General features: G+C 42.0%; 1 protein-coding gene across 7 annotated transcripts in view; it reads left to right on the top strand.

Moving 5' to 3' along the window:
- The window catches only part of KDM4C (lysine demethylase 4C), a 434,115-nt gene that overhangs the window by 28,908 nt on the left and 379,065 nt on the right, over nt 1-26,142 (top strand). The window contains exons 2-4 of one of the 7 annotated variants that reach the window (XM_084629198.1): nt 436-474; nt 8,830-8,994; nt 25,677-25,852. In XM_084629198.1, the coding sequence (XP_084485324.1) occupies nt 8,851-8,994; nt 25,677-25,852 (320 nt within the window). In that variant the 5' untranslated portion in view covers nt 436-474; nt 8,830-8,850. Of the gene's footprint in view, nt 1-435; nt 475-4,504; nt 4,583-8,829; nt 8,995-25,676; nt 25,853-26,142 lie in introns of those variants that run through there. The other 6 variants (XM_084629200.1, XM_084629199.1, XM_084629201.1 and 3 more) reach the window with 6 other exon arrangements.

The following is a 26,142-nucleotide window of genomic DNA, read 5'->3' on the forward strand; positions in this document are numbered from 1 at the left end:
TCCTGTTGGGATTGCAACAATGTGTACTGATGGTCAAAGAAATTTTGTGGTTTTTTTTCTGAATTTCTCTTGGATTCCACCATCTGAAAATCCACTTCTCCAAGAATCTCTCTTCCTCTTGTCTTTATCCATTACCTCCACAGCCTCCCTTTCATGAGCCACAGTCTCATCTTTCACCTCGTCATTGTTTTAATTTTATGGAAGAATTGATCCCGAAAACTCTGGAGATTAAATGAAATGCTTGTTTGAGTAAAATAACTCCATGCTTAAGTGCTTGCAGGATCAGGCCAGTAGATTGGAAACTTTTTGTATGTTGTATCATTTGAGGCACTTTGTAAATGTCTGGTACTATATAACTGATTTTAATCTCTCTCTCTCTCTCTCTCTCTCTCTCTCTGTCTATATCTAATTATTTTTGTGTACACTTGTTGGTAGGAGGAAGTAAAAGAAGGAATTGAAGACACTAATTCACAGGTAACAAATTACCCTTTTTTTTTCTATAGCATTCTTTCTCTTGCCCTGCAATACAGAGATTTTTATTTTATGTGAAGTGATTGATTTTGCTCTGTGTGTGTGTCTCTCTGTCTCTCTCCGATTCTGAGTTAAGATACCGATTCTGAGGACAAATTCTGGTGCTGACTTTTTAGTAAATTTTCCCCTCATTGAGTAAATTGGGCATTAACGTTCTGGTCTTAGATTCTTGTGTCCATCTTTTCACTGTATCTGTTTGGCCAGTAAAGTAGGAAGATACCAGCAAACTAAAAGTTAATTCTTCAAGGCAGCCCTAGGAACGTCTAGAAGGGCAGTGCTCATTTGGGGCTTAACTTTTGAGTCCTTGACTTTGAAACCTTACTATGCTTTTAATGTGTTGTGGATTGGTTTTGGATATAATTGTATGTACATGCTATTTTGCTTGGATAGCAAAGATTGCGGAGAATGAAATCCCATCTGCAGTATATCCACCAAGACACCATCTGGGGGGATAGAGGAAGAAGTGCTGTGCCTGCAAACAACTGTAACAAAGGCTGTTGCTACTGTTCTAGCTATAATATGCATCAGCACATGCATAGAACACGTGATCGTGCCGAGTGGTACAAAGACATCAGTGTAAGTTTTTAGGATAGGTACATTATCCATGAGTGATGAGTAGCCATCTCAAAGTGCAATTAAGACCTCTTACATTGAATCATTTGTTGCCTTGTTTATGCCACATTCTAAAACAGTCTTTCTATAGAGAAAGTTTTTAGTGGTTTTAAAAGTTAGGTTGGTAGTATCTTTTTGTCGTCTTCTAATTGTAAAGCCACGCTGCCTTACTACCATGAATCCAACTGTATAGGCAGAGGAAGAGGATAGTATAAGCATAAAAAGGAAAATCACCTTTTTTCCCTCCCCAATGGTACACATGCATGCTGAATGAGGACAAAGCTTAAAGATAAAAGAATTTGAAATATTTGCTGACTACAGGTGTGTTCTAACTATGTGAATGACCTGTAAACTGAAAATACCTTAAAACATAAAATCACAATAGAAGCAGAGTATAAGTTTGCAGAGAGTCCAGTTATTGAGAATTTTTCTATCCCGGCAGTGAAGGACTAGTAAACACATTCTTAACATATCAAAATACTAGATTCTTTGTATGTAGTATAGTATGACATAACCAAATATATTTTTCTAGTCTCAATCTGCTCCTTGAAATATTTCCAAACTCTCAAAAATGTATAATTACTGCTTGATAAGTTATTATAGTGATTGCAATTAACGGATTAACGTCTGCTCACTAGCTGAGACTTGAATATTGGTTTCCTTCCCCTACAGAAGATAAACTTAGAAGCAACTTCTGAAAGGGAGAGAAGCGGTTCTCAAGCCACAGACACTGAATAAAGATGAAAAAGATTAATGCATGAACTAGCTAGCAAGGGAAATGAATGAACAAAGCCCCCACAACTTTTGTATCATCTGAACTTTAGGAACAATTTTCTCTTTACTACAGTCGTAGAAGAGGACATGAAAGAGATGCAGTCTTTAGCTCTAATGGTAGAGGACTGTTAATGGCTTTTAACAATTGACAGATAATCAATAAAACATTGTTCTGGTGTCACTTGTTAACATCTATATTTATTTCAGGGATTTCTGTTATCTTTTGCACTAAGATGATGTCTGTGTAGGGAATTCATACTATGTAGGTAGTATTTATTTATTTTTTACATAGCACCTCTCTAAAGTATCAATGGGCCTGATCCCAATTTCAGTTGACTTCAATTGGAATTGGACCAAGTCCAAGGTGCTGCACAGTTTTATGGAGCTGTTGGTAATGACACCATACTTAAGGCTGACCTTGGTCTCCCATATTAAGCCCTGATTTTCTTTCCCCCTCCCCTCCCCTTCTGACTTTTGTTTGCAGTAACTGATTTGTTTGCAAACTAGGATGCTGAAAATAAGGGTGAGAATAATTTTTTCCAAGGATTGAGGAAATTCAAGATTAAAGATGTTTATATGTTGCTTAATCAAAAGTAATACAAGTCTTAAATTTATTCCCAGCGTCATGACTCTTCGACCCATGTGTTCTCAATAGAGGCACCCAGTTGCACAGCAGCTCTTCATGTGCAGAGCGCAGGATGACTCTTCCATATTGGGTATTTCCTAGGAGAAAACTCTTTAGGAATTTTCATTCTTACAGGCTGGCCAATGATCCAACTGGGGAAGGGAATCTGCTGATCATGTTGAGCCAGTCTTGCCCCTGAAGCTACAAGCAAAGATAAGCACTGAGAATGGGCACAAATTGAGGAGTGATACCATGGTCAGCTCTGCTGGCTGACAAATAGGAAGCCAAATCTGACCAGATACATGTTCTAAAGCAGACAGAGCACCATCTATCCAATTCCTGAACCTGGGATTAGCTGATGTTAAATAAGGGGGAAAAAGTCCCTGTGTATGAACAGAAAAAGCTTTTACTCAAAGGTTGCCAAAGGGAATAAGATGACAAAACAGCTATTGAACAGGCCAAATAACCTAGACATGCACCTCAGGCCCAGCTCAGGTCTGGTTCTAACTACTCAGGCATATAGAAAGGGATTTGAATGTCAATATCTTTTGCATTACTCCAGTCTTCTCTGTGGAATGTGCTAGAATTGGCCTCCCTCAGCACCTACTGCAAACTTTCTTACCAGGAGCATGCCTAAAGGCTATCCTGAACAACAGGGCCTCCTGCCTGATGCTGGTAGCTTTGGGCAAGGAAGCCATAATGGTATACAGCATAGTGAGTGTGAGTGTGTGGTTCCTGCTCCTCTGGGGGTTTCCAAGACCTAGCCAAATCTCCCATTGTTCAGCACACCATGAAACCCCTTTACTGATCAGGGCATCTGGCTGGTAGCATAGCCAGCTGGAGAAAACAGGGGGAGCAGAGATAAAAAAAAAAAAAAAGGCACCACCCACTAGTACTCACCCGGCGGGGCTCCGGGTCTTCGGCGGCGGGTCAGGCTGTGCTCTGGGTCTTCAGCAGCACTTCGGCATCGGGTCCTTCACTCACTCCAGTCTTCGGTGGCACTGAAGGACCCCCTCCACCTCAATGCCGCCGAAGACCAGAGCGAGTGAAGGACCCGATGCCAAAGTGCTGCTGAAAACCCGGAGCGCCGCCTGACCCACCGCTGAAGACCCGGAGCGCCGCTGGGTGAGTACAAATTAAAAAGGCACCAAAGAATTAAAAAGGCGCCACTTCTGCTTGGTGGGGGAGCGGCCGCTGCCCCGCTCCCCCCCAGCTACGCTACTGCATCTGGCAGCCTGTGCACTGAATGAAGATGGCCACTGGGTATGAGGTCTCTGTAGAGTGAGTGGAACCTGCTCCCTAGTGCATTGGCTCACATGTTTCAATGAATGGGTCACAAGTCGTGGAATTTAGCAACTTTCTTACAAGACAAAACAGGTGAAAGCAGCCTGGTGGTATCACAAGGTAGCTGGGAGCATAGACTGATTCACCAATGCCAAACCTCTTGGGTTACTCCTATTCATAGATGCTTCAGCAGCATCATAGGCTCCCACTCTGTCCTTCAATGCCCGGCATGCAGTATTACCTGCAGGAACATGCACATGACTGATGATAATATTGCTGACACACACTCATTTTCAGTTGAAATTTTGCTGTTATGACCCTACTACAAAGGCCCTTACTAACTTCTTAAGTCCTGGCTGTCAGAGTTCATACTATACATCACTGCCAATTATCCTCCCCAAAATTGTCCAGAACAGGGCAGGGGTCATATAACCCAGCCTTGTAGCTCTACTGGAAGGGGAGTTATAAATTGCATGAGATCTTTCTTCTCCCTTTTTTATTTTTCCCTACCTTAAAGCCCCAATTAAAGAGGGCTTGGAAGAAAGGAAGAAGCAGGGGGCGGGGTGTGGATCTGAGGGGAAAAGGACCTAAATGTAAAAAGTCCATCTTAAAAAACAAAGCTTTAAAGAAAAATCCTCTGTTTTTCAGATAAATATAGGAGAAAAATCAAACAGCATTTCAGGAATAAGAAAAATTACACTTAAATCCCTTAAATAAATAAGGGAAGAAACCACCTTGTCTCCTAGATAAATGTAGGTAAGTGGACATCCATAAATATAGCGGGGGTTCCAGCCTCAATTGCCATCACAGTTTGGGGAAAACTAATAAAATAGAAACAGCACTGTAGGTCAAGTAAGGCAATCATGTGAGACTAAGGGTGGGGAAAATACCATAAATGCTCTTTTTTAAAAATAGTGGGAAAATATTCCTCCCTTAAGTGCCACTACACTCTTTCTCTCACTTGTTACCCTCTCCTCTATTCTTCCTTCCCTCTTGTCCTCCCTCATGTCCTGTCAATCAAATTAAGACCTGCACATGAAATGAAGGGGAGGTTGTCCTAGCACAAAGCCCTTTGGCTTAGGTGTGAGTGTATGTGGTAGGAATTGCACCAATGGAACATTCCCAACCTCCAGAGGCTCACTTATAAGAGCTGTTGGATGTGGTCTTTCCGTTGCTGTTGAGGAAATATGCCTTTTGGCTATCATGGTTATGAAGTAATTATCTTGTTAAGACGTCTGAGTTCTTCTTTATTTAGCCATAAGGCTGTGAGTTTGTCATGGAAGTCATGGATTCCGTGACTTTCTGGGACCTCCGTGACTTCTGCAGTGGCTGATGCGGCTAGTCCGGGGGCCGCCTGAGCAGCTTTGGGTGCGTGTGGGAGAGAGCTCAGGGTTGGGGTGTGGGAGGAAGTGAGGGTTCTGGGCAGCGCTTACCTTGGGGGGCTCCCCAGAAGTGGTGACATGTCTCTCCCTGAGCTCCTAGCTCTGCATGCTGCCTGTGCCCGCAGGCACTGCCCTCCGCAGCTCCCATTGGCTGCGGTTCCCGGCCAATGGGACCTATGGAGCTGATGCTTGGGGTGCGGGCAGCGGGTGGAGTTAGAGCTGATGGAGGCACATGTTGCTGCTTCTGGGAAGCTGCGAGGAGCCAAGTAAGGAGCATGCCAGTCCCTCCCCCCCGCCCCAAGCACCTGTGGCACCCCTGGGCTGCCCCCTCACCTCCAAGATTTAGTCAGGGGTATATAGTACAAGTCATGGACAGGGCACGAGCCATGAATTTTTGTTTACTGCCTATTACCTGTCCATGACTTTTTTACTAAAAATGCTTGTGACTAAAACGTAGCCTTAGTTATCTGCAATCCGTGAAGCAGATGTATAACCTCTTGGCAAATGAACAGTAGTAGTTAGTTGTATTGGTTGGTCAGCATGCTTGAATCTTTAGTGCTGCTGTACATTTACTTTTCTAATGTAGCCTGTCTTGTAGGAAATGGCTTGTAAGGATGAAAAGTGTAAACTTGATTTGCCATTCTTGCTGAATCAGTAGTGGGTGAGAAGAATAGGAACACCGAGCCACACTCCTAGCCTGAAATAGCAGGTATGGATTAAGGATGGTGGCAATGGACGGAGGCCTCTTAATGTTGTTCATTGCTTGTGGACACGTGCATACCATGTGGACACGTGGCTTTCATACAGTGTCCCCCATTCAATAACCTTCAAGCATGTCACAATAGGCAAGTATCACTATGCCCAGGTCTCATGGATCCAGTTCCATATTCCCTGGACCAGTAATTGTAGCAGGATCAGATAGGTATCCAGAAGTAGAGATGAAAGGAAAGGGGCACTCTTGGTGGAAATGACTCCAAGGATCCTTTATGCAAGGTATATCAGGCGTACCTCAATTGCCATTAAGAAAACTATTAACTGTCCCAATTGTGTACTCCCTCTCTCCCCAGAATGCCCCAACCGTGTATACACATATCCACACCACCCTTCCCCTGTCCCCATTAAAAAGCCACTATATAAAAAAATATCCAGAAATCTGAATAGTCCAATTCACCGGTCTAAGCCAAACATCTCTATCCGACACCTTAACAACTGTTTCCCAGGAAAAGGGAAAGGAATATGAATGAAACCAGTAAAAATAGGTGAATGGCCGAACTATGTCAACCACCCTGTCCCGCAGTCCTTGCATTCTTAAACAGAGAAACAGTTTAAAAAAAAATCCACTCAACTAAAGCCAAGGTTTCAGCTCAAACAACTTCCTAGGTACAAAGAAAAAGTATGGAGGGGAGAGGGACTTATTGAAGGTGGGGTCAGGAAAACATATCAAGCTGATAAGTGCCAAGAGAAGGAGTCACATGTATGCATGTTTGGGAGAACTAAAGATTGAATATAGGGGAAAAATAAAGGCACAAAAGCAGACTAAGTGCAGGGACGCTAATAGGGGAGTGAGAGGGAGAGAGACGTAAAAGAATCTTTCACAGGCAGATTTGCAGAGCAGCAGTTCACACAAAACTAAACCAACAAAGGCAGGATACTGTGGCCAAGCTAGTGGTGTGTGCTCACACAGAGAGAGAGAGAGAAAGTGAGGCCTGGGTTAAGGGACTTGCCTAAGGGCACAGACGAGGTTGCTGGAGCAGATGAGATGAAAAATTCAGAAGTTCCCACTCTATCTTCAACCACTATTTGCTGTGCCACAGTCCTTCCCAAGCAGTGGCCATAAAGAGAGATTTGTGGGGTGAAGAGGAGAGGATGCCACAGCTGACGATGGAGAAGGCAAGGAAGGAAAAGCAAAGATGTCTCCGAGGTTTGCAATAAGCAGCAGGCATGAAGCCACTGTGGCAGTGGCAGCAAGACTGGAAAGAGTGGGGAGGATTATCCAAGGAGTGACTGTAGAGTACTACGAGTATCTTGCTGAAGTGGAGGGCAGAGCAGGGAAGGGCCTTCATGTGCTTCGCTTGCCAATACCAACTGCTCTGTGCCCCCAGCCAGCCAGCCAACCTACGAGCTTGTTGAAGGCTCCAAGACTACCCAATAAGAGCCCTCCTCTTAGAGGTTCTGCCCCATTCTCTTAAAGTTGCAACATGGTAACTGCAGAGTTCGTGGCCTGCTTTTGGGTCCTTGCCCACAGTCCCATAACGGTGATTCTTAATTGCCTTAATTCTAATTAATTTCAATATTCATTATTTGTTTTTTCATGACAGATTCCAGTGCATTAGAACAGATATTTAATGCTCATGGAAGCCACACATTTAGCACAGCATGTTTAAAAATGCTAACAAATTGAGCTAAGATGTTTTAATATGTAAACTGGTTTAACTTTCTCTTTCATAGCTGTGATCACATATATTGTTGTACTTTGAGCGAGAATTAGGATTATGTGGCTGGTATTGAATGATGATGCTTTAAAATAGTATTTTACAGAGCAAAAAGGTGACAATCTTGAATTATAACATGGTGTAATTTTTTTTCCTGGCTATGCTTTTGCATAGGGCAAAAGAGGAATGATGACCTACAGTGAACTGACCTTGCTAATAACAGTTCAGTTCCTTTTTGTGCTCTACAATGCAAATTCTCTAGAAAGTCAATCAAAGGTTGAATTATTTTATTACGTTCTGCCATGAGGTATGCAACATGCCTCAGTTGCAAACCCAGAAAGTATGCCTTTGATCCCACAAGTGCTCTGTACGGGGTACTAGCCAATCTAATAGCAGGACTGGTGTTAGTTTCTGTTGCAGAAGCATAAATATGTGAAAACCACATAAGTGGCTACTCATTTCATGAGTATTATATCTTTGTATGAGAGACAAGAATATATTTTTTGTTGCTTTTAATTAAATGAAATAAATTAATACCTATTTTTAGTGACAAAACATATGGGGGCAGGGGAAGAGGACGTGTCCTGTTTCTCTCTGTCTTTGATATATATATAAAACCTATTAAAAGAAACAATGAGGGGAAGGAAAGTCTAGTGGTTAGTCAGGCAATCTGGGTTCAGTTCTTGACTGTGCAATAAATTTCTGGTGTGACCTCAGACACGTCACTTAATCTCTCTGTGTTTCAATTCCCCATGTGTAAAATGGGAATAATGAGACTTCACTGCCAAACAAGAGTATTGTGAGGTGCTTGGGGTCTGTGGTGATGGGGGTGCCATGTAAATACCTAAGACAGAGAAAGTTACAGTGTACCAGAGATGAATCATCACAAGCAGCTGCTGCTATAATATTGAAGGATAAGTTTAGAAAGTATATTGTTATAAAGACAAACAATGAGGGGCTAGATTGTGCAACTGTTACTCATGATTGGGTTCACCAGGGTGGGTAATGGCTGAACAACCTAGTCCTACTTTTATATTATGTTCTTGTAACCAGCCTGGGAGATAGCATTTCAAAAGCATTCATTCCAGGAAGGAGCAGATATATTGATACATTTTTGGAAGCTATTTTCATTGAAGGATTTTTCATTTCAATATACATTATACTTATTAATAACTTATTTAATTTTTAGCAGGACTGATATTGAGCCACAATGGCAGCTGTAGTCTCGGATAGTCCTCCAAACCCAAGCTGCAAAATTATGACTTTTAGGCCTTCAATGGATGAATTCAGGGAGTTCAACAAATACTTAGCATACATGGAATCAAAAGGTGCTCATCGTGCTGGACTTGCAAAGGTAAACATCTTTTACATAAAAGAACAACTATTTTCTTAAACATTTGCCTTTTACAAAACTGATGTGTTAAATTTTAATAATTTTTCAAATGGTTCTCCTGTGGTAGCTGTTGATATGTCCCTCTTTAACAAAAGTTAAATGGAATAGCTCACGTTGCATGTAAACAAAGAAAAAAGAAAATGTATATTGTCCTCCACATACTCTCAAATTATCATCTATTTGCTATTATCACATGGAATGTGAAAAGAAAATCTCTGTTTGAGGCTGACTAAGTTAGTGCTTAGCAGCGCAGTCCAAAATAGAGAATTCATAATATAAATCAGGGGATCCAGTATTCCAAATATAGGAATCTACTGTGCAAACACTTAAAGGTGTGTGTAACTTTACTGACATGAATCATTTCACTGAAGTCAGTGGGTCTACTTATGAATAAAATGAGGCACATTCTTAAGTGTTTACAGAATCTGGGCCATCATAGGATTTCAAATTGTTGATTTTTTTTAAATTGTAATCATTCTACCTCCTGGTTAACAAAAGTAAGGCATGGAAACCATGCAAAAGCTACTGTAGCATTGCCTCTTGGCTGAGCAATGGTTGATTCTGGGCCATGTAGCTAGTCAGTTTCCATTAATGGAGAGAAACTGTCACAACTTCAGTTTGGTGTAACTTATTTACATGATGAATATGTTCTTATCTATGCTATATACATTAGTCTTGTTACTCTTTATGTAGTCCTGCGGTCTGAGGATCATAGGGGAGGAAACACAACCATGTACATGCAGATCTGGGAACCTCAGCTCGGTCATTCGGAGTAGTCACTAGGAACAGCTACCTTAATCACTGGGTCTCCAACACTGTGTTGCAAACGGAGAACATTCAAAAATCATCAGAATGGCTTAAAATGAGACTTATAAAAATAACAAACTTTGGGTTCTTATTTACTTTTTGTGTTTTGAGCCTTGAGGATGCACTTGGGTCACATCTCCAAACTTTTCTCTGTGAGCATGAAGACTAGAAACTTTTCTTTTTTTTAAATGAAAATTCCAATTACTAGATTGGGCAACTCATTCATTACAGACATAGATAAGTATATGAGGTAAAAGTACACATTGATGTTATATTGTCCCCACCACCTTCTGTGCTCATTTTGTTTTGAAACAGATGGGTTTGCTGCATGGTACTAATCACTGCAATTGGACTGCTTATATGCTTAACATTTAAGCATTTGCTTCAGTGTTCGCTGGACCAAAGCCAGAGCACTCAACACCTTGCAGCATCAAGTCCTAAGATGGCTGGGGAACAGGAAGCTTTCTGATTAGCAATAATTGAGCTAGCAGAGAGTGAAGGGATCGTGCAACTTGTTTTGGATTGTTCAGTATATTGACTTGCCTCCTTGATCCCGAAAATCTTAGCATCTTAGGTTTGCTGATGGTAGAATGTCCAGGGGTATGATAAACTCTTCTTGGAGCCATGAGGCCACCTGACTTTTTCCCACCATCAAAGGGTCCACATTGTGGTGATCATTCTTCCAGTCACCATGGGCTAGATACAGAGTTTTCTGAGGCCTTTCATTGCCTCTCTCACAGTGAAGGCAAGACCTGGTTACTAGAGAGTAAAGGAAGATGCCCTCTTTCTTCAGTGTGCTTTGTACTGCCTTGTCAATGCTTTCAGTCCCTGTCAGGGAGCAAGAAGGTATTGGGGTTTAGGGGTGATTGCACTTCTCATTCAGTTTTTGGGCGGGCTGATTGGGATGGTTTTTCTACTCTCAGTGAAGAATTTCTAAAGAGTGAAAAAATATTTTTTAAAAAAAAGGTCAAACTCGCTTTGCCTTTCAACTGTAAATAAAACTGAGCTGTCATTTACAGTACGAGTTTCTATGTTAAAATCCTGAATTCATATTCTTAAGGACATTAAATGAAAGTGTAAGCCATTTGCTAAGACCTATCAGGAGATAAGGACTTTTTCTGTTTTGATTGTGCTCTAAACATAATCCTTGCTTCCCTGGGTAAATCTTTTTTTCAGTGAATTGTTTTACTCGATGTCACATTTAGATTAATGTTATGTCTGATAGCAGGGTTGTGTATTTAGTGACAGTCGTTAGAGTAACATCTGTAGTGGCTCTCAGGAGGGAGGCTGTCACACAGGGAGACTGCAGACACTGAGGTTGTGGTGAGGCTGGAGGTGTGTAACAGGAGAAAGTTAATGAGATCTGGAACTGGTGAGCTAATGTAACAAACAAAGAAAATTAACAGATTAAAGACACCTGAGACCTGAGTGCTTTGTGTTTGTGGACTGGGGATCAGGGAGAATGTAACAGATCCTGGAATTGAAAATCATAAAATTACTGACAAAGATAGCAGCAGCTGAGAGCATGCTGGGTACAGCAACTTTTCTCATGTCACTTATAAGAAAAGAGTCACTCTGTGTTTCTGAAAATATTAACATTTTTCTTTCAAGACATGCAAACTCAATATTAACTGTTTTTAATTTTGCACTGAAATTCCCAAAGGCAGCAGACTGGCTGGTCTCTCGTTTTCATTTCTTCGACCGCTTCAGGGAAGGGAGTGATGACACTGAGAACCTTTGTTAATTTTAATATGGTAGTGCCCCCCTATGTTCAGGTGTTCTGCATTTAAGAAAACATCCTACCATAATAATGGAGAGATTGTGAGCTTTGATCAGTCAAGCACATTATGTGACAAGAAATATGGTCCCAGGCATCAATTCTTTTTCTTTCCAGATTCTTTCCTGGCCTAATTTACTCCCATCCAGGCTTTGGATCTCACTCTGGAGCCACAGTCGGAAATGCTGGTGTCCCATCCTACATATGACATATTAAAATATCTTTCCCTGCTTGTCCAACTCTTTTTTGAGGGATGGAGAGAGTTCTGTGCTTTTCAACATTAAAATACTCTGTTGAAAAACAGAGGGAGCCCTGAGAAACAGGATTGACATAATTGAAATGAGCGGAGAGGGTGGAAGAACAGAGAGTAAGAGCAAGCTGTGTCATTTTGTGTTCTTTCAAATGATTGTGCACAAAATATATATTCTACTTCCGGGTTTCATGAACCCAGAGTATGCGAGTCAGAGACCTTCAGCTAGCAGTACCTATTGGGGTGGCGCATGTGCTCTGCACATCCTTGTGCCTTGAATTGAAGGCAAAAAGGGAAGGGCCACACTGATCCATCTCTCACTGCCTGTGATTACAAGTTTGAGCACTCTGCAATGCCTCAAGCTCATGGTCCCTTTTTCCAGCTTATCAGTGGGGAAGTTTTCTTTTGTTCTTGGGAGGTGCCTAAGTACTGCATTAATGTACAGAAATCACCGGATTGAAGCATGAGGCCTTGCTTATTTTGAACTATCAGGCACTCTTGTTGAAATATGACTATTAATTTGGACTCCAGGGCAAAATTCTCACAAAAGGTTCCTCAGGACTAGAGAAATGCGTTTAACTCCCTAGTTATAGAGGGCCTCCTGGTTGTTGGCATTTCTTTATGGCAGCTCTTGACTTGGTGGATACAGCTCCAGGTTGATTGCAACAGTCATCACTATGTGGTAAATTATTCTGCCACCAGCGTCTGGCATCTCAAGGGAGGCACAAAACATGGTGGAAGACTTGCCATTTAAGGGCTGCAACTTATTCACAGACAAAATGGGTGAGACATTACACTCACTTGAAGACTCCAGAGCAACACTTTGTTCCCGAGGATGTCCCCCAACCCCAAGAAGAAGTCATTATAGGCCTCAAATGCACATATATGGCACCAGCTGCTGAGTTTCCGAAGAGATGTTTTCACCTATACCCTCTGTGGGTTCTTGCCATCCAGGTCTCTGTACTTCAGAGCAGCAGTTTTGATGGGTTTGTCAAGAGCAGAGTGGCAATCGTTGAGGATCTTTCCATCTTGTGCCCTGTTACCGGGTCTGTGCCGGCACTCCCACTTTTATGCCTGCACCCTTTGTTTAGGCTGGTATAATAAAGAGTCCCACCACCTTCTTCAGTGGTTTCACCTTTGTGTCTTTTATTTACAGAGTTCTTGTGCAGTCCCAATTCCCCCAACAACAATCACACCACAGACCCCTCCCAGGGTCTTCTGGCCCTTGAGGTTCCTTCCAGTAGGTAAGGAGACAGAGAAACAGCCCTCCTGTCTCCTCCCTGGCCACCCTCTCTCTGAAGTTTTCCCAGAGCTTTTATGGCCCGCCCAGTCTTTAGCCCAGCTGTTCCCACTCGGCCCAGCTTGTTGCTCTGAGTTAGCCTTCATTAGGGCTTACAGCTGGGCTCCCTGGCATGTCTCTCTACCTGGCCTTTTGACCAGAGAGCTGTCTGCAGCCAGCATTTTGGCAGGGCTTTAAAGGGGGTTTTACCCCTGCCCTGCCACATGCCCCCTCTTTGGCAACCAGCTGTTCCACTTCCTCAGTGTCTCCATAACTATAGTCCAGTGAGTTTGACACTGAAACTGGGTTGCAGCATTCAACTCTAGTCCTTGCCCTACCCTACCCATCTTCACTGTCCTTGTTCAGAAACTTCTTTCCTAAGACCATACTGCTTCAGGAGGTACAGTATCTTTTAAATCTTGGAGCTAGAGAGGAGGTCCCTTTACTGCACAGGAGAAGGGAGTTCTACTCCTGATATTTCATCATACCCAGAGGGAGTATCTTGGGCTTAAGGAAGTTAAGCACTTTTATCAGGAAGATAAAATTCAGGGTGGTGTCTCTTGCTTCTGGTTTGGGGCCAGTTCAACCAACAGGTGATGGACCACATCCACCAGACTCAACCCTATTTGCTCAGCTGGCTCTAAAAATAAAACAGAGCAGTAGATTTTGTCACCAATGCAAAAAATCAAGTTCATTGGGACCATTCTTGATTTTATGACTGCAACAACCTACCTGCTTCAAGAAAAGTTCTGGTCCATTTTGAACCTCTGCACAAGACTAAAAACCAACCTCAAGACAGCAGTGAGGGCTAATTTGAGGCTGTTGGGACACACAGCATCCAACACATATGTGATTCAGCCTGCCAGACTTCATCTTAGATGCATACAAAGCTGGTTGAAGTTTGTCTGTTGACGAAACAGACAGCTTCTGGACATGCTTGTTCATGCATCTGTTTAGGTTCTAGCATCCTTGGACTGGTGGATGAATCTGGACCAGATGGCATTTCTGGCCATCTGTGAGGGGATAGCACTAGTCTCTCAGTGGTCCCCAAGCACTGGGCTTTGATATTGGCACTATATTTGATGGGGCAGTCAGTCAGTCTATCACAACCAGGACTAAGAACGGGCCAAGGACAACAAGCAAGAGAAAGCTGCTATCTAGACTATTTAGATATCAATGAAGAAATGCATCTTTGACACTGGTAAACCAGGTTTCAAATCTTGCCAAGGCTGTAGGCATCAGCTGAGCACTGACAAATTCATAACTGGAAATAGACCAGCTCACCTGTATGTTAATATTGTTCAAGATGGGTTTTAGGTCCCATCTGACTGATTAAAGGGAGGCATGAGATATGGACACTAAGCTGTAACACCTGCTTGTGAGGAACCACATTTAGAAGTTCCCTCCAGGAGTGCCAAGCTGCCTTCTCAGTCAGGGGCAGCCCTGGGAGACCAATGGGATAGGGATAGGGTGAGCTCTGCTCGAGCATCTGTCCTATACATCAGCCGTCTGAAACAGGTTCCTCAGGGAGATTCTAGTGCCATATTGTGACCAATCTACCTCCAACAAAGAAAGATGCCCCTGAGGCCAGCACAGTGACCTGTTAACTCCTGTGGGCAGCAAGGACATATAAGGAAAGAATACCCCCTCATGGAATCTCAATATGCCTGAGGCTGGACTGATGAGAACATGCTCATGAATAAAACTCCTCACAAATTGACAGTACCAGTCTGAGTACCAGAGAAGGGAGTATAAGGACTCATAGATTCTGGGTGCAGCCAAATAGTAGTTCAGGCCTAGCTGGCTGGGTAAGATGGTGCTCCAAGAGAGACAATCTGTGTACAGCTCATACATGGTGATGGTTACAATTAACTGTGGGAGCGCACACTGAAATCCTCACAGTGGCTCTGGCTGGTGAGTTGATGTACTCAGTAATAATAGGATGTGGTTTTCAAGTGTGTCACTTTTATTTACCAACATTAAATATATCTGATCTGAATATTCACTCTTTGTCTGGAAGGCAAAAACTACATAAATACCGTAAAATGTAGCATGCTGTGACTGTCACTCATTCTCAAATGACAGTCAATGTATTTATTAAGATGCCCTATTTCATAGATTTGTAACTTGTCTGTGAACACTGTTTTGGTGTTGAAGGAGCTTGGCCCACAGCAATATAATTTAAAAAAAAATCTATGTAATCTTTTTTTAATGTGTATAATGATTTAAAAATAAGACTTGGCTTTTTTTCCCCCAGCTTCTGAATGTACCAAAGCATTATATCAACATATAAATGGTATCCAGGTAGAATATCAATATCTTGAAGAGTATGGTATAGGTTAGAGGGTGTGTGTATACTGTATCCTCTAGTTTTTACATTAGCCTAAAGTGCATATGTGGGTACAAAGATGATGAATAAGGTGGAGGGGCAGGAGTTGGGCACTGAGTTGTCATCGTTGTTTCTCTTATTTGCCATGATGTAATGAAGCGTAGTTGCAGAGTGTCATTACACAGAAAGATTGAACATGGGTAGGGAGTCCACATTGCTATCTAATTTAAATGCCAGTTTGTGGTTCAGAGCTACAGTTGTTTGCAGGGATTGGGAGAGAAGCAGATAGGCTTCAGGCCCCCCCTACCCCCCCCCACACACTGTGTAAGCTGTTAAAACTTCTAAATTGTCAAGCAAGACTCTTCTGAAATTTATTTAAATACAAGTCAAAACCAGTTCCCTTCCACAGAAGGCCATTTATTCCTTCCCTCAGCAAGGAATGTCTCCATGCCAAAGTGCCATTTTCAAACTTCAGCCACTTACAGCCCTGCTCCAAAAAGTCAGATTTTTTTTTTTATTATGGGGGAAAGTGCATTTTTTTCCTCACTCTCTTTTCACATAGAAATGTTTGAACTGTTTTGAGAGAAAGGATGGTTTAGTGATTGGGGCACTATCTTAGACTTTGGGAGACCTGTTCAATTTCCCAGCTCCTGTGTGATTTTGGGCAAGTCATTTAGTCCATCTGTGTGCCCCAGTTCCCTATCTGTAAAAATGGGGATAATAATATTTCCGTACCTCACAGAGGTATTATGAGGATAAATACATTAAAAAGATTGTGAAGCATTTGGAGATCTACTCATGAAGAGTGCCGTACAAGTGCTAAAAAGAAAAGGAGTACTTGTGGCACCTTAGAGATGCTACAAGTACTCCTTTTCTTTTTTCGAATACAGACTAATACGGCTGCTACTCTGAAACCATACAAGTGCTAGATATTATTATTAGTTTGCTCAATAATGGAACAGATACTAAGCATAGAGAATTTCAGATCCAAAGGGGTGGTTTAACAATGTTATGCATATGAGTAAAGAATGGATTAGAATGGAAACGGTCCTGCAATCTTAATATAAAGATTATCAGGTACCTGCTAATGGTATTTGGGAGGGGTGGGTCTGATCTTGATTCTGTTGAAGTCATTGGAAAAACTCTTGTTGCCTCCCATGGGAGTAGGATTTTCTCTGATGGTAACACTAGTCAGTGATTTGCACGCTGTAAATTAGTTCATTTGAAGTTTAATGTTCCAAGGGTGTGTTTGTACCTCAATTGTTTGTTGGCAAGACAACCCTACTGCAATTTACTTACAGAAAAAACAATACACGTAGGATGAAGTGGAAGTACATTATGTTCCCTGGCTTTTCCACTCTTGCATGTCACTCCTCCCTTGCGCACATATGCAGGCATGCACTCTCTTGCCTTCTCTCCCCCATTTAAAGTAAGTTATAAGGATACATTTTCCAGCTCAACTTTGTTCATCTGATAGTCTCCAGAGTTTTTTGAACACACCTCAAATCTCTCTTTGTATGTCATTCCAGAGCTGCTGCCAGCAGTAGTGAAGAAATAAGGATGGCATGGTATGGTATTGCCACCCTTACTTCTGCGCTGCTGCCTGGAGAGCTTGGGTCCTCAGTCAGCAGCTGCCACTCTCCGGCCGCCCAGTTCTAAAGGCAGCGCAGAAGTAAGGGTGGCAATACCATACCAGGCCATCCTTATATCTGTGCTGCTGCTGGCGGGGCGCCGCCTTCAGAGCTGTCGCTCCTGGCCAACAGCTGCCGCTCTCCAGCCACCCAGCTCTGAAAGCAGTGCAGAAGTAAGGACGGCAATACTATTAACCTAAAATAACCTTGCGAACTTCCTGCAACTCCCTTTTGAGTCAGGACCCCCAGTTTGAGAAACACTGGTCTCCCCTGTGAAATCTGTATAGTAAGGGTAAAAGCACACAAAAGGCCAGATTTCACGGTCCATGACATGTTTTTTATGGCCATGAATTTGGTAGAGCCTTCCGAATAACCAATATTCAGGGTTGGCCCCCTTTAGCTTAACGTCCAGGATGCAGTCCACTTTCAAATATTCTCACCCTTCCCCACAAGAAGGAATAAAAGGTACACTTGAAGGATATTTGAGAATATGAAGACTTAAGGTCTCCCCTTCTTCCTGTAGGCTATTAGGGTCCATCAGTCACCTCCCAGGTCTCTCTAATTCCTGCAAACTGGCCCTTTTGAGGCTCTAGCCATAAATTGTGACAAAATTACAAACTCCTGTAATACTCGCTTATAGAAATTGAAGGATTTATTGGAATATTGCAAGTAAGAACATCAGCACACACAAGCAGTATTTAACTTCCTTCTAGGTCCCTCAAACCAGGTTAACATAATATCAGAACAAATAACCACAATACAATAAAGATTCAGCACCATCTGTTGGTGAAGGTGCTGTCTGCACTGATCATGACAACTTTCCCTCTTTTGGTTTAATAGGAGTTTGAAAACAACAACTAAAATTTTATCATCATTGTAACTCCTAGGAATCCAGGTAGTCTGCCATCCTGACAGGTTTCCCTGTTAGGCTGCCTCCTTGAGTCCTGTATTCAGTCATGGAGATGCCACTTGTAAATTAATCTAGAGATTATCAGCAAGTATAGGGTTCATGTTCTCCAGGTTAGGCATATCTGGTGGGTGTAGATAGTCCTTTGAAGACTGCAATGTGGTGAAGTCGTGAGGACCTACTCCTCCACAACCAGTTTCCCATTACAAGTTATAGAAATCTGCTGGTGAATTTCTAAATCCTCCTCTGAGGTTGTTGAATAACCTCAGTGTTTACCCTCCCCTTTCTTTCAATAAATTCTGCCTCAATTCTCCGTGTACTACAAAGGGGTAAGCTTTCACATTGTGTATCAGCAAGGATAAACTGTTTATTTTCTTAAGTATTGTGTAAGATTGTCCTGAAAAGGAGGACATTTGAGGGGGTTTTTTCCTGGCTGATTTTTCCTGGTGCATAGCCACATGTTTTTTCTTCCTGGATGGGCATTTGGGAACTTTTTCCTGGCACCTTCCTTCTGGCTTATCCATTCCTCCACCTTCTGAAATGCTGTGTGCTCAAGTCACTGGTATAAGACTCTGCCTGTGTAGGTGCAGGAGGCCTTGCTGTTTCTTGCTGAACATCAAGTCATATGCAAGCATGGTTTTGCGAGTCCAAAAATAATCTGAGAGAGAGAGTGGTGAATAGCTGAGTGTCGGCTGGTGATGTATGCAAAGACAAGAAGTGTCTGTATATCCTAGTCTCATTGGTCTTCAGTAAGAGTATGAGCATGGAACCAGTGGTGCTGTTTACTCTCTCCATTCTTCCATTACCTGCAGGGCAGGCAACACCAGACCTCACTTTAGGTATGTTATCTGGAGTTGTCAGCAAACCTCATGTAATAACAGTGATTGAAATGCCTTCCCTGATCATTGAAAGGCAGTTGACGGGTTGGGGTGGGGACAGCAGGCAATCTGAAACATTATGTGTTTTATTAATGCAGTTGTGACTGCCTCAGGCCTTTTATCTTTTAGTGGCTCTGCCACCACATACTTTTACATGGTGTCATACGCTATCAGCAAATATCGATTTCAACTGGTGTTTCTGGTTGTGGTCCTTCTAAGACCATCATTATGAATTCCCAGGGCTTACTAGATTGGGGCATATCCCCTAAAAGGAATTCTGCCTCTCCTTGCCGATGCTTGCCTGTCACAGGTAAGCCAGGAAAGTACCAAATCCTTAACATCTGCAGCCAAAAAAAAAAAAATCTGTCGAATACCTGGTTCAGAGTCTTTTCACACCCCAGGCAGCCTGCTGCTTTGATGTCATGAAGACACTCCAGTACTGCTCTCTGCAAGCTTGCTGACAAGACAACCCTGACAGACCTGGAAAATCATACACCAGCAAGTGGGTAGCTGGATCAATGGATAATTGTTCCTGAATTGCTTTGAACCTCTCCAGTCTGCATCTCATTTGGTAGATCTTTTAGCACACCAGAATAACTCAGGGTCCTTAGACTGTTCTTGCCAGATGTCATCACACAATCAGTCTGAGTCTGTTCTCACTGTCCTCATCCAGCTTTGAGCATCCACAGCCATATATTTCTTTCCATGTTTATGGTGTACTATATGAATTCTGAACCTAGTAAATATGGATGATTGGCCCAAATGGCCTCCACAATAACCAGACATTCCAGTACTCACAGTGTCTGCTATGTGGAGAAGTGGGTAGCGATCTTGAACTCTTTAGTTATGTCTCTTGTATTCAATACATATTCTTAAGTCTCCATTGGGCTTTTTCATGATTATAATTGGGGATCTCAAGGTGATATAGATGGTCCAAGCAGGACATCCTCCGGCATGCAATTTAGCATTCTTTAGGATTTGCCTCAAAGGAACAGTCCCTTCCTTAATCTGATCATATCTCCCAAGCCTCCCATTATTCTTGGAGAACCCACCAGCATACTGTAAGAATAGCTGTTTTAATTACTTCCTTCCATTGTCTTCTATGGATGCTTCTGTCAGCAACTTCTGGTTTCCCTGGTGTGGCTTCCCTCTGCTTGGGCAATTCTGTCTCCCATGAGCTTTGCCTCCTCATTACCCGCAAATGTCCTATGCGAACTACTTGGGAGACTGTTGCTCTTATTTGACTCATGGAACTTCTGCAAATATCTTGCACTAGGACTCTAAGTTTTTAGCAACTTCACTAGCAAGCATTTCTTGAAGCATAGCCTTTGTTATAAAGGAATCACCCTGGGTCTGAGAATTAATAGCTGATACCTTTAAGGAGATCCCAGCTTCTGCTTCCACATTTGTAACTCTGCACATAATCTGGTCCATACATTTATCCAGTATGTTATCTTCCTTCACCAGCGGGTTATGAAGTTCTTCTGTTTATAAACTGACTTTTCACACAGGATTCTCTCATGTTCTGTCACTGGACATAGGTCCCTCTCTGCTTTGCCAGTTCCAGATTCACTGCGGATGGTTCTGCTTTACTCAAGCTATCTCTCAGACTGTGAGGGGGCAGGGAAAGCCTATTAAACAGGCTCCTCAATGCAAATAAAGTATGCAGGGGTTCCCCTTCCTCTTACTCCAATCTTGTCATTCCCTCCAGTATTTCAAAAACAGATCTCTCCTAGAAGTCATATAAGTATTTGTGTAATTGTCTGTAAGATCCATGATTCACACTGGGAAGCTTCTGGTAAAAAGCTTTGGCATCATCATTCAAAAACACTGCTATGTTCTGTGATGCTTTCTCATCAGTCCACTCATTCACAGAGAGCAGCAGCTCAAAGTCTATCAAGTACTCACAGATTCCAGTTTCATCTGCATGACCACTGAGAAGAAACTTTAGGCAAACGTGTTTTTGCCATCTTGAAGCTGCTACCACTAATTGTAACACCAGCTTATAAAAATCAAAGGATTTTTTGGGAACACTGCAAGTAACAACTCCAGGCTTCCCAGCAGTCCCAAGTTTGACTGTCCTGCTTTGACCTCCAAAGCCCTCTGCTGGTTGAAGCAGAACATTTCTTTCATGCAGGGTCATCCAGAGAAGGGGAGTTCAAAGAGGCGGTTTGCTCTAGACTCACCTATTTGAGAGTTTTCCCAAGCTGAGTGATGTTGTGACTGCCACACAAGGCCGTAGCTCCACTCACATTTGGCCCCGCTGCCTCTGTCTACTCAGAGAGCCAGATGTACCCTTCACTTGTGGTTGCTGCCACTAGCTATCCTCACTAGATTTTGCATGCCAGCTGAGGCCAAGTCCTGAGGTCTGGCCCTGTGGTACACATGCAGCTACTTGGAGCCTCTAATGAGAGTTAAGTGATGTGCTAGGACCATCTGTAAGCAAACTACCCTTTGCGGGTGTGACTGTCTACTATGTAGAGGAACTACCTGTTCAACTTGCCCCATATACCTTGCACTTATCATTACAATCCACTTACATATATACAGCTGTAACTTCCTGTTCTTACTCTTATTAACTCAAAACTGCACCTCCGGGAATGGGATGCTATGATGAATGTGAATTCCCCTCCCCATCCCAGATGCCTGGTCATTCTTGCCCCCAAGGGAAAAATCCTTCCCACTACCAAGAGGTAGTGATTGATCAGACCCACAGTATCTTAGGAACAATTTTTTTGACTATATCTCCCTTCTAGGGCAGGCCAGCAACCACAGCAGAATGGCTGCTGGATGCCGCGAGGGCTTCATGTAGAGTCAGATGCAGGGAGGAAGAGGAGCGACAGCAGCATGAGAGACAATCCGCTTGTTCTTCCCCATCCCCTAAAATAGGCTCTTACCTTATCCAGTGAGATCCTACTGCTGCCTCAGTTTCCTTCCTTCCTTTTTTCCCCAGGAAAAGAAAACTCCCCAACTCTTATGCTTTCGAATTACTCTCCCTTTTTGGAGTCCGGTTCGTTAACATAAACGAACAGTTGAACTCAAAGACACAATCGCCTCGCCTTCTTCTCCAGGCTCACCAATCCATTATGCCTCTCCTGAGCTCCTAATTCCCACTTCAGGGTTTTGCTCATCCCCCTCTCTGCACACAGCTCCAGCAAAGCCTTTTTCTCTGGCTGCTAAGTAAAGTCAATGCCACACCCCATCCTCTCTGACTCTGGCTCTTTTCTGGATCTCCTGCAGGTGGGGCTTACTTTTTTCTCCCTCCTCTTTACCCTTTTATCAGGACATCAGGCCCTCTCCAGAGAGCCATCCCATGATTTTCCTCTCTTTGGGGGAGAAGACTCCCGCTTATAGATAGCCAACCTCAGCTACCCTTATGCAATGTCCAATCACCTGACCCTACCATCAATCCAAGCTCAAACCCATCGCCTGAGAGTCAGGTAATTAGGCACAGCTCCCACTAATGGGGCAGCACACCCTGTAACATACCTGCCCCATATAGTCTTGCCCATTTCTTGGGAAAGCTGTACAGAATATTCTTAATCACGAGGAGAACTCCTTTTTGGCCTTAACAAATAACATCACATCAAACATCATAATAACTATAATGTTATTATATTATAACATAATAACAAAGAGGAGAGCTATCTCCTCTTTGTAACATCCCACCTTTTTGCTGCTTCAGTCATGTTCAGTAAAACTGGACTTTTACCAGAACATAGCAGGCGTAAGGACTTTCTGTTCCTTAGAGAGCAGACTCTAGTCCAAGCATACACTTCAGAATCAAGCGTGCTCCTTACTGAAATCAATTTTTTTTTCTCCCACATATACCAAAGCCTGCACGTTTGTACTTGTGGCCCCTAACAAATTCTGTAGACCAGCATGCTTCTGTTTTTCAACCACTCACAGAATTTTTTCAAAGGCATTCTCCCTCTGGATTTCTTTCTCCTCTATCGTGGACTTTTGGTCCTTTGCCTTGACCCACTTATGCAGGTGTTCTATTTCTGGATCTCCTGACAGTCTAATGAAACATCCGGCATGTTTCACTTTAAATGTCAGCACTGTATTATTGCTCATCATTTTATCAGATGCGATGAGGAAGTGGAGGGTAGTGATGCTCACAGAGAGGGGGAGCTGTGAGTTGCTTTAGGGAAGAAAATGCAGAGGGATTAAAGGAGGAGAGAGAAAAAGGTAGGGGAGGGGGAGAGAAACTGTGAAAAGAAGAGACACAAAGGCCTGATAGTGTGATGATCCTAACAGTGAGCCTGTTTTTTCCAGTGAGTGATGCTGAATGTGATAAGTTCGTGAGGAAATAATACACAATAACTAAAAGTTTAATTACTAAATAAAGGCCATATTCTACCTTTGATCTTTTTGCAAACTGATTGTTAAAATCAATGGGAGATTGAGGGGAGTATGTAGTCTTAAATGTATACCTCTGTTACGATAGATAGCTACCCAAAAAAGGAGAGCCATACTGTAATTATATATAGGAATGAGAACTCTGCTTTCAGGAAGTGCTAGATGAGAGAGCACAGTACATACTGAAGGAGGAATAAAGCCTGAATGTTGCACTGTCTTGGTTTTAGTCCAGTGTTTCTCAAATGCGGCCACCAAAGCCTTTTCTTGTGGCCACAGGCTCTTGGGCTGTGATTGGGGGGGAGGCAGGCTGTATGACCTAGTGGAAAGGGTACTTTACTGAGAATCAAGAGACTTTTAGGTTCTGTCCTCAGGTCTGCCATTGAACTACTTATCTCAGGCAAGTCACTTAATTTTTGTCTCTGTTCCCTGTCTCTAACTTTTGTCGGTCATGTCTATTTAGATGATAGTCTTCAGAGCAGGGACTCTCTCACTACAGGGAGAGCGCATAGCACAGTGAGGTCCCAATCTCAGGTGGGCTCGCTAAGCACCACTGTAATACAATTAAACAATAAATGTGCTCCAGTTTGCTGAAGGAGGATACTTTGTATATTATTCACAAAAATATTTCATGCTGCATATTGCTAAAAACAAAAGACTGTTGACCTTGAATTAAACAAAAGAATGCAAATGCTGGTTTTTAATATTCATGTTGTGGAGCCAAACCTACAAGTTCATGCCTAATAGTAATGAAAATGGAAATCTCTATGCACGTACTTGATTTTTATGCATACATTTTGAATGCACGGCTTCTCTGCTTCCAAAGCAGTGTTTTGTGTATTTTGTGCATGTAACTTGTTAAGACTTGTGTGAAAACATTAATGGAAACTACAAGACTAGACAGTTGAACACTCTTGTTTCTTTAAGAAGAGGAAACATTGGGCCCAATGTTGCAGTCCCTAGATGGCCAAAGGTCACATGAAAGATGATGATGATGATAATAATTAATTAATTAAAAAAAAAAGAAAAGAAAATGTGAGTTTTAACCATGTAGGAAGTGCAGGATTAAACTATTACATTTTAATTAGAAATATTAACTATGCCTTTAACAGGAAATGGTTATCTGCTAAAAACATTTTCTTTGATTGTCTAAATTTGTATTTCCTACATGTTCTAGGTTTGTATAGTTCAAGTGGGTTAGGTTTAAAATTTGACCATGTTGTTATCTGGAGACAATGAATGATCTTCAGGTCTCAAATGCATTCTAAAATTCCATACTCTCACTAAGATGTTTTAAAGATAAACAAAAATGCAATAGCCACTTTTATATATAACCCTAAAATGTTTGCATTTTGAAGAAACAGCCTTGCTATCAGAGGGAATACAGATTAACTCTTATAAACTCATCCAAGATTTTTGTTAGCTGATGCTAATGCACATATATAGAAATAACGAACAATGCCATACTTGCTGTGTGCTGCTTACAAAAACTAAACAAATACTTCCAATGTTTGTAGCATATAAAAAGACAAAACTAAAAGTGAGGGGAAAGAGGAGGAAATGTCTTCAGTCTTTAAATAATAATAATACAAATATATGAAGTTTACATATAAAGAATTCTACATAAACAATAGGTATTGCAGTGTTTTAAAAAATGTCTTGTTGGCAAAATAGTGAATTAAAAGATAAATAGACAATATTTGGAATGTAGAGAGATTTCCATTTGGGATGTAATAATATATAAAACATCTTTTCAAAACTACCTAATACCCTAAAAGAAGAAACTTGAATGAGACCATTTGGGTGAACTCCAGTTTCTGTAAAATTCCTGATGGCTGTGAATAGCATGGTGCATGCTTGAGAGTCATAGCAGAACTTGGAATCAGATGGTGTGAATCAGGGGAACCTGAAACGAAAAAAACCCAAAACTTTACGATCAATTGGAGCTTGTATACACACAGTTTTTGTACTTAGTTTTATTACATAAATTTATGGGAATAAACTCTGTTTAAGACAGCCCAATATATCTGCATCCACATGAGGGGTTGTACCAATTTAACAAATTTGGTTTAAAAAAAATCATGCCCCTAAATGAAATAGTTGAAATTGGAATAAAAATTGTGTATAGATCAGACTTTGTAAGATTTACTGAATAACCCAGATAGGAAAATAGAGAGAGGCATTCAGCAAATAACTCTTTACTTCTATTTAGTTTTAAAAAATATTGAAGAGGTTATGTTTAAATTAGATGGTACACAGTGTTCATGGACAACAAGATTTTTTAACTTAATTAAATCTTTAAATCTTTCGGTCAGATCTGCTAAGTTTTCTGTATTAGATTTACTTGTTTCTTCATCCACTTCAAAAGTATTTTTGACATCAGCAGTAGCTATGCTGATTTGTGTATTGCTGCTCTGACTTTTCAGGTGATCCCACCCAAGGAGTGGAAGCCGAGAAAACATTACAACGACATTGATGATTTAGTGATTCCAGCTCCAATTCAGCAGATGGTCACTGGTCAGTCAGGGCTTTTCACTCAATACAACATTCAGAAAAAGCCAATGACTGTGAAAGAGTTCAGGCAACTGGCCAACAGTGACAAGTATGTATATTCAGTATTCTGTTTGGAAAGGAGAATGTGTAAACTTTTCCCCTCACTGTGATTTTTTTTACCTTTTTAGGCACCAGGTAATTTTTATGTTTTCGCTTACTTACTGAAGGCCATCCTTGTCCCTCTTCTGGGAGTTGGTAGAAGGCACTACTCAGTGCTTAGAGTGGTCTGAAAAAAATGTTGAGTCTGTCATCACCTCAACATCTGTGCATCCCCCTGTCCTCACATCAGTTTTTCTCCCACTCCTCACATCTGTTCTGTCCCATTTCTGCCAGCAATTC

The sequence above is a fragment of the Lepidochelys olivacea genome (genome assembly GCF_965140295.1).
Source record: "Lepidochelys olivacea isolate rLepOli2 genome assembly, chromosome: 5".
Taxonomy (NCBI): Eukaryota; Metazoa; Chordata; order Testudines; family Cheloniidae; genus Lepidochelys; species Lepidochelys olivacea.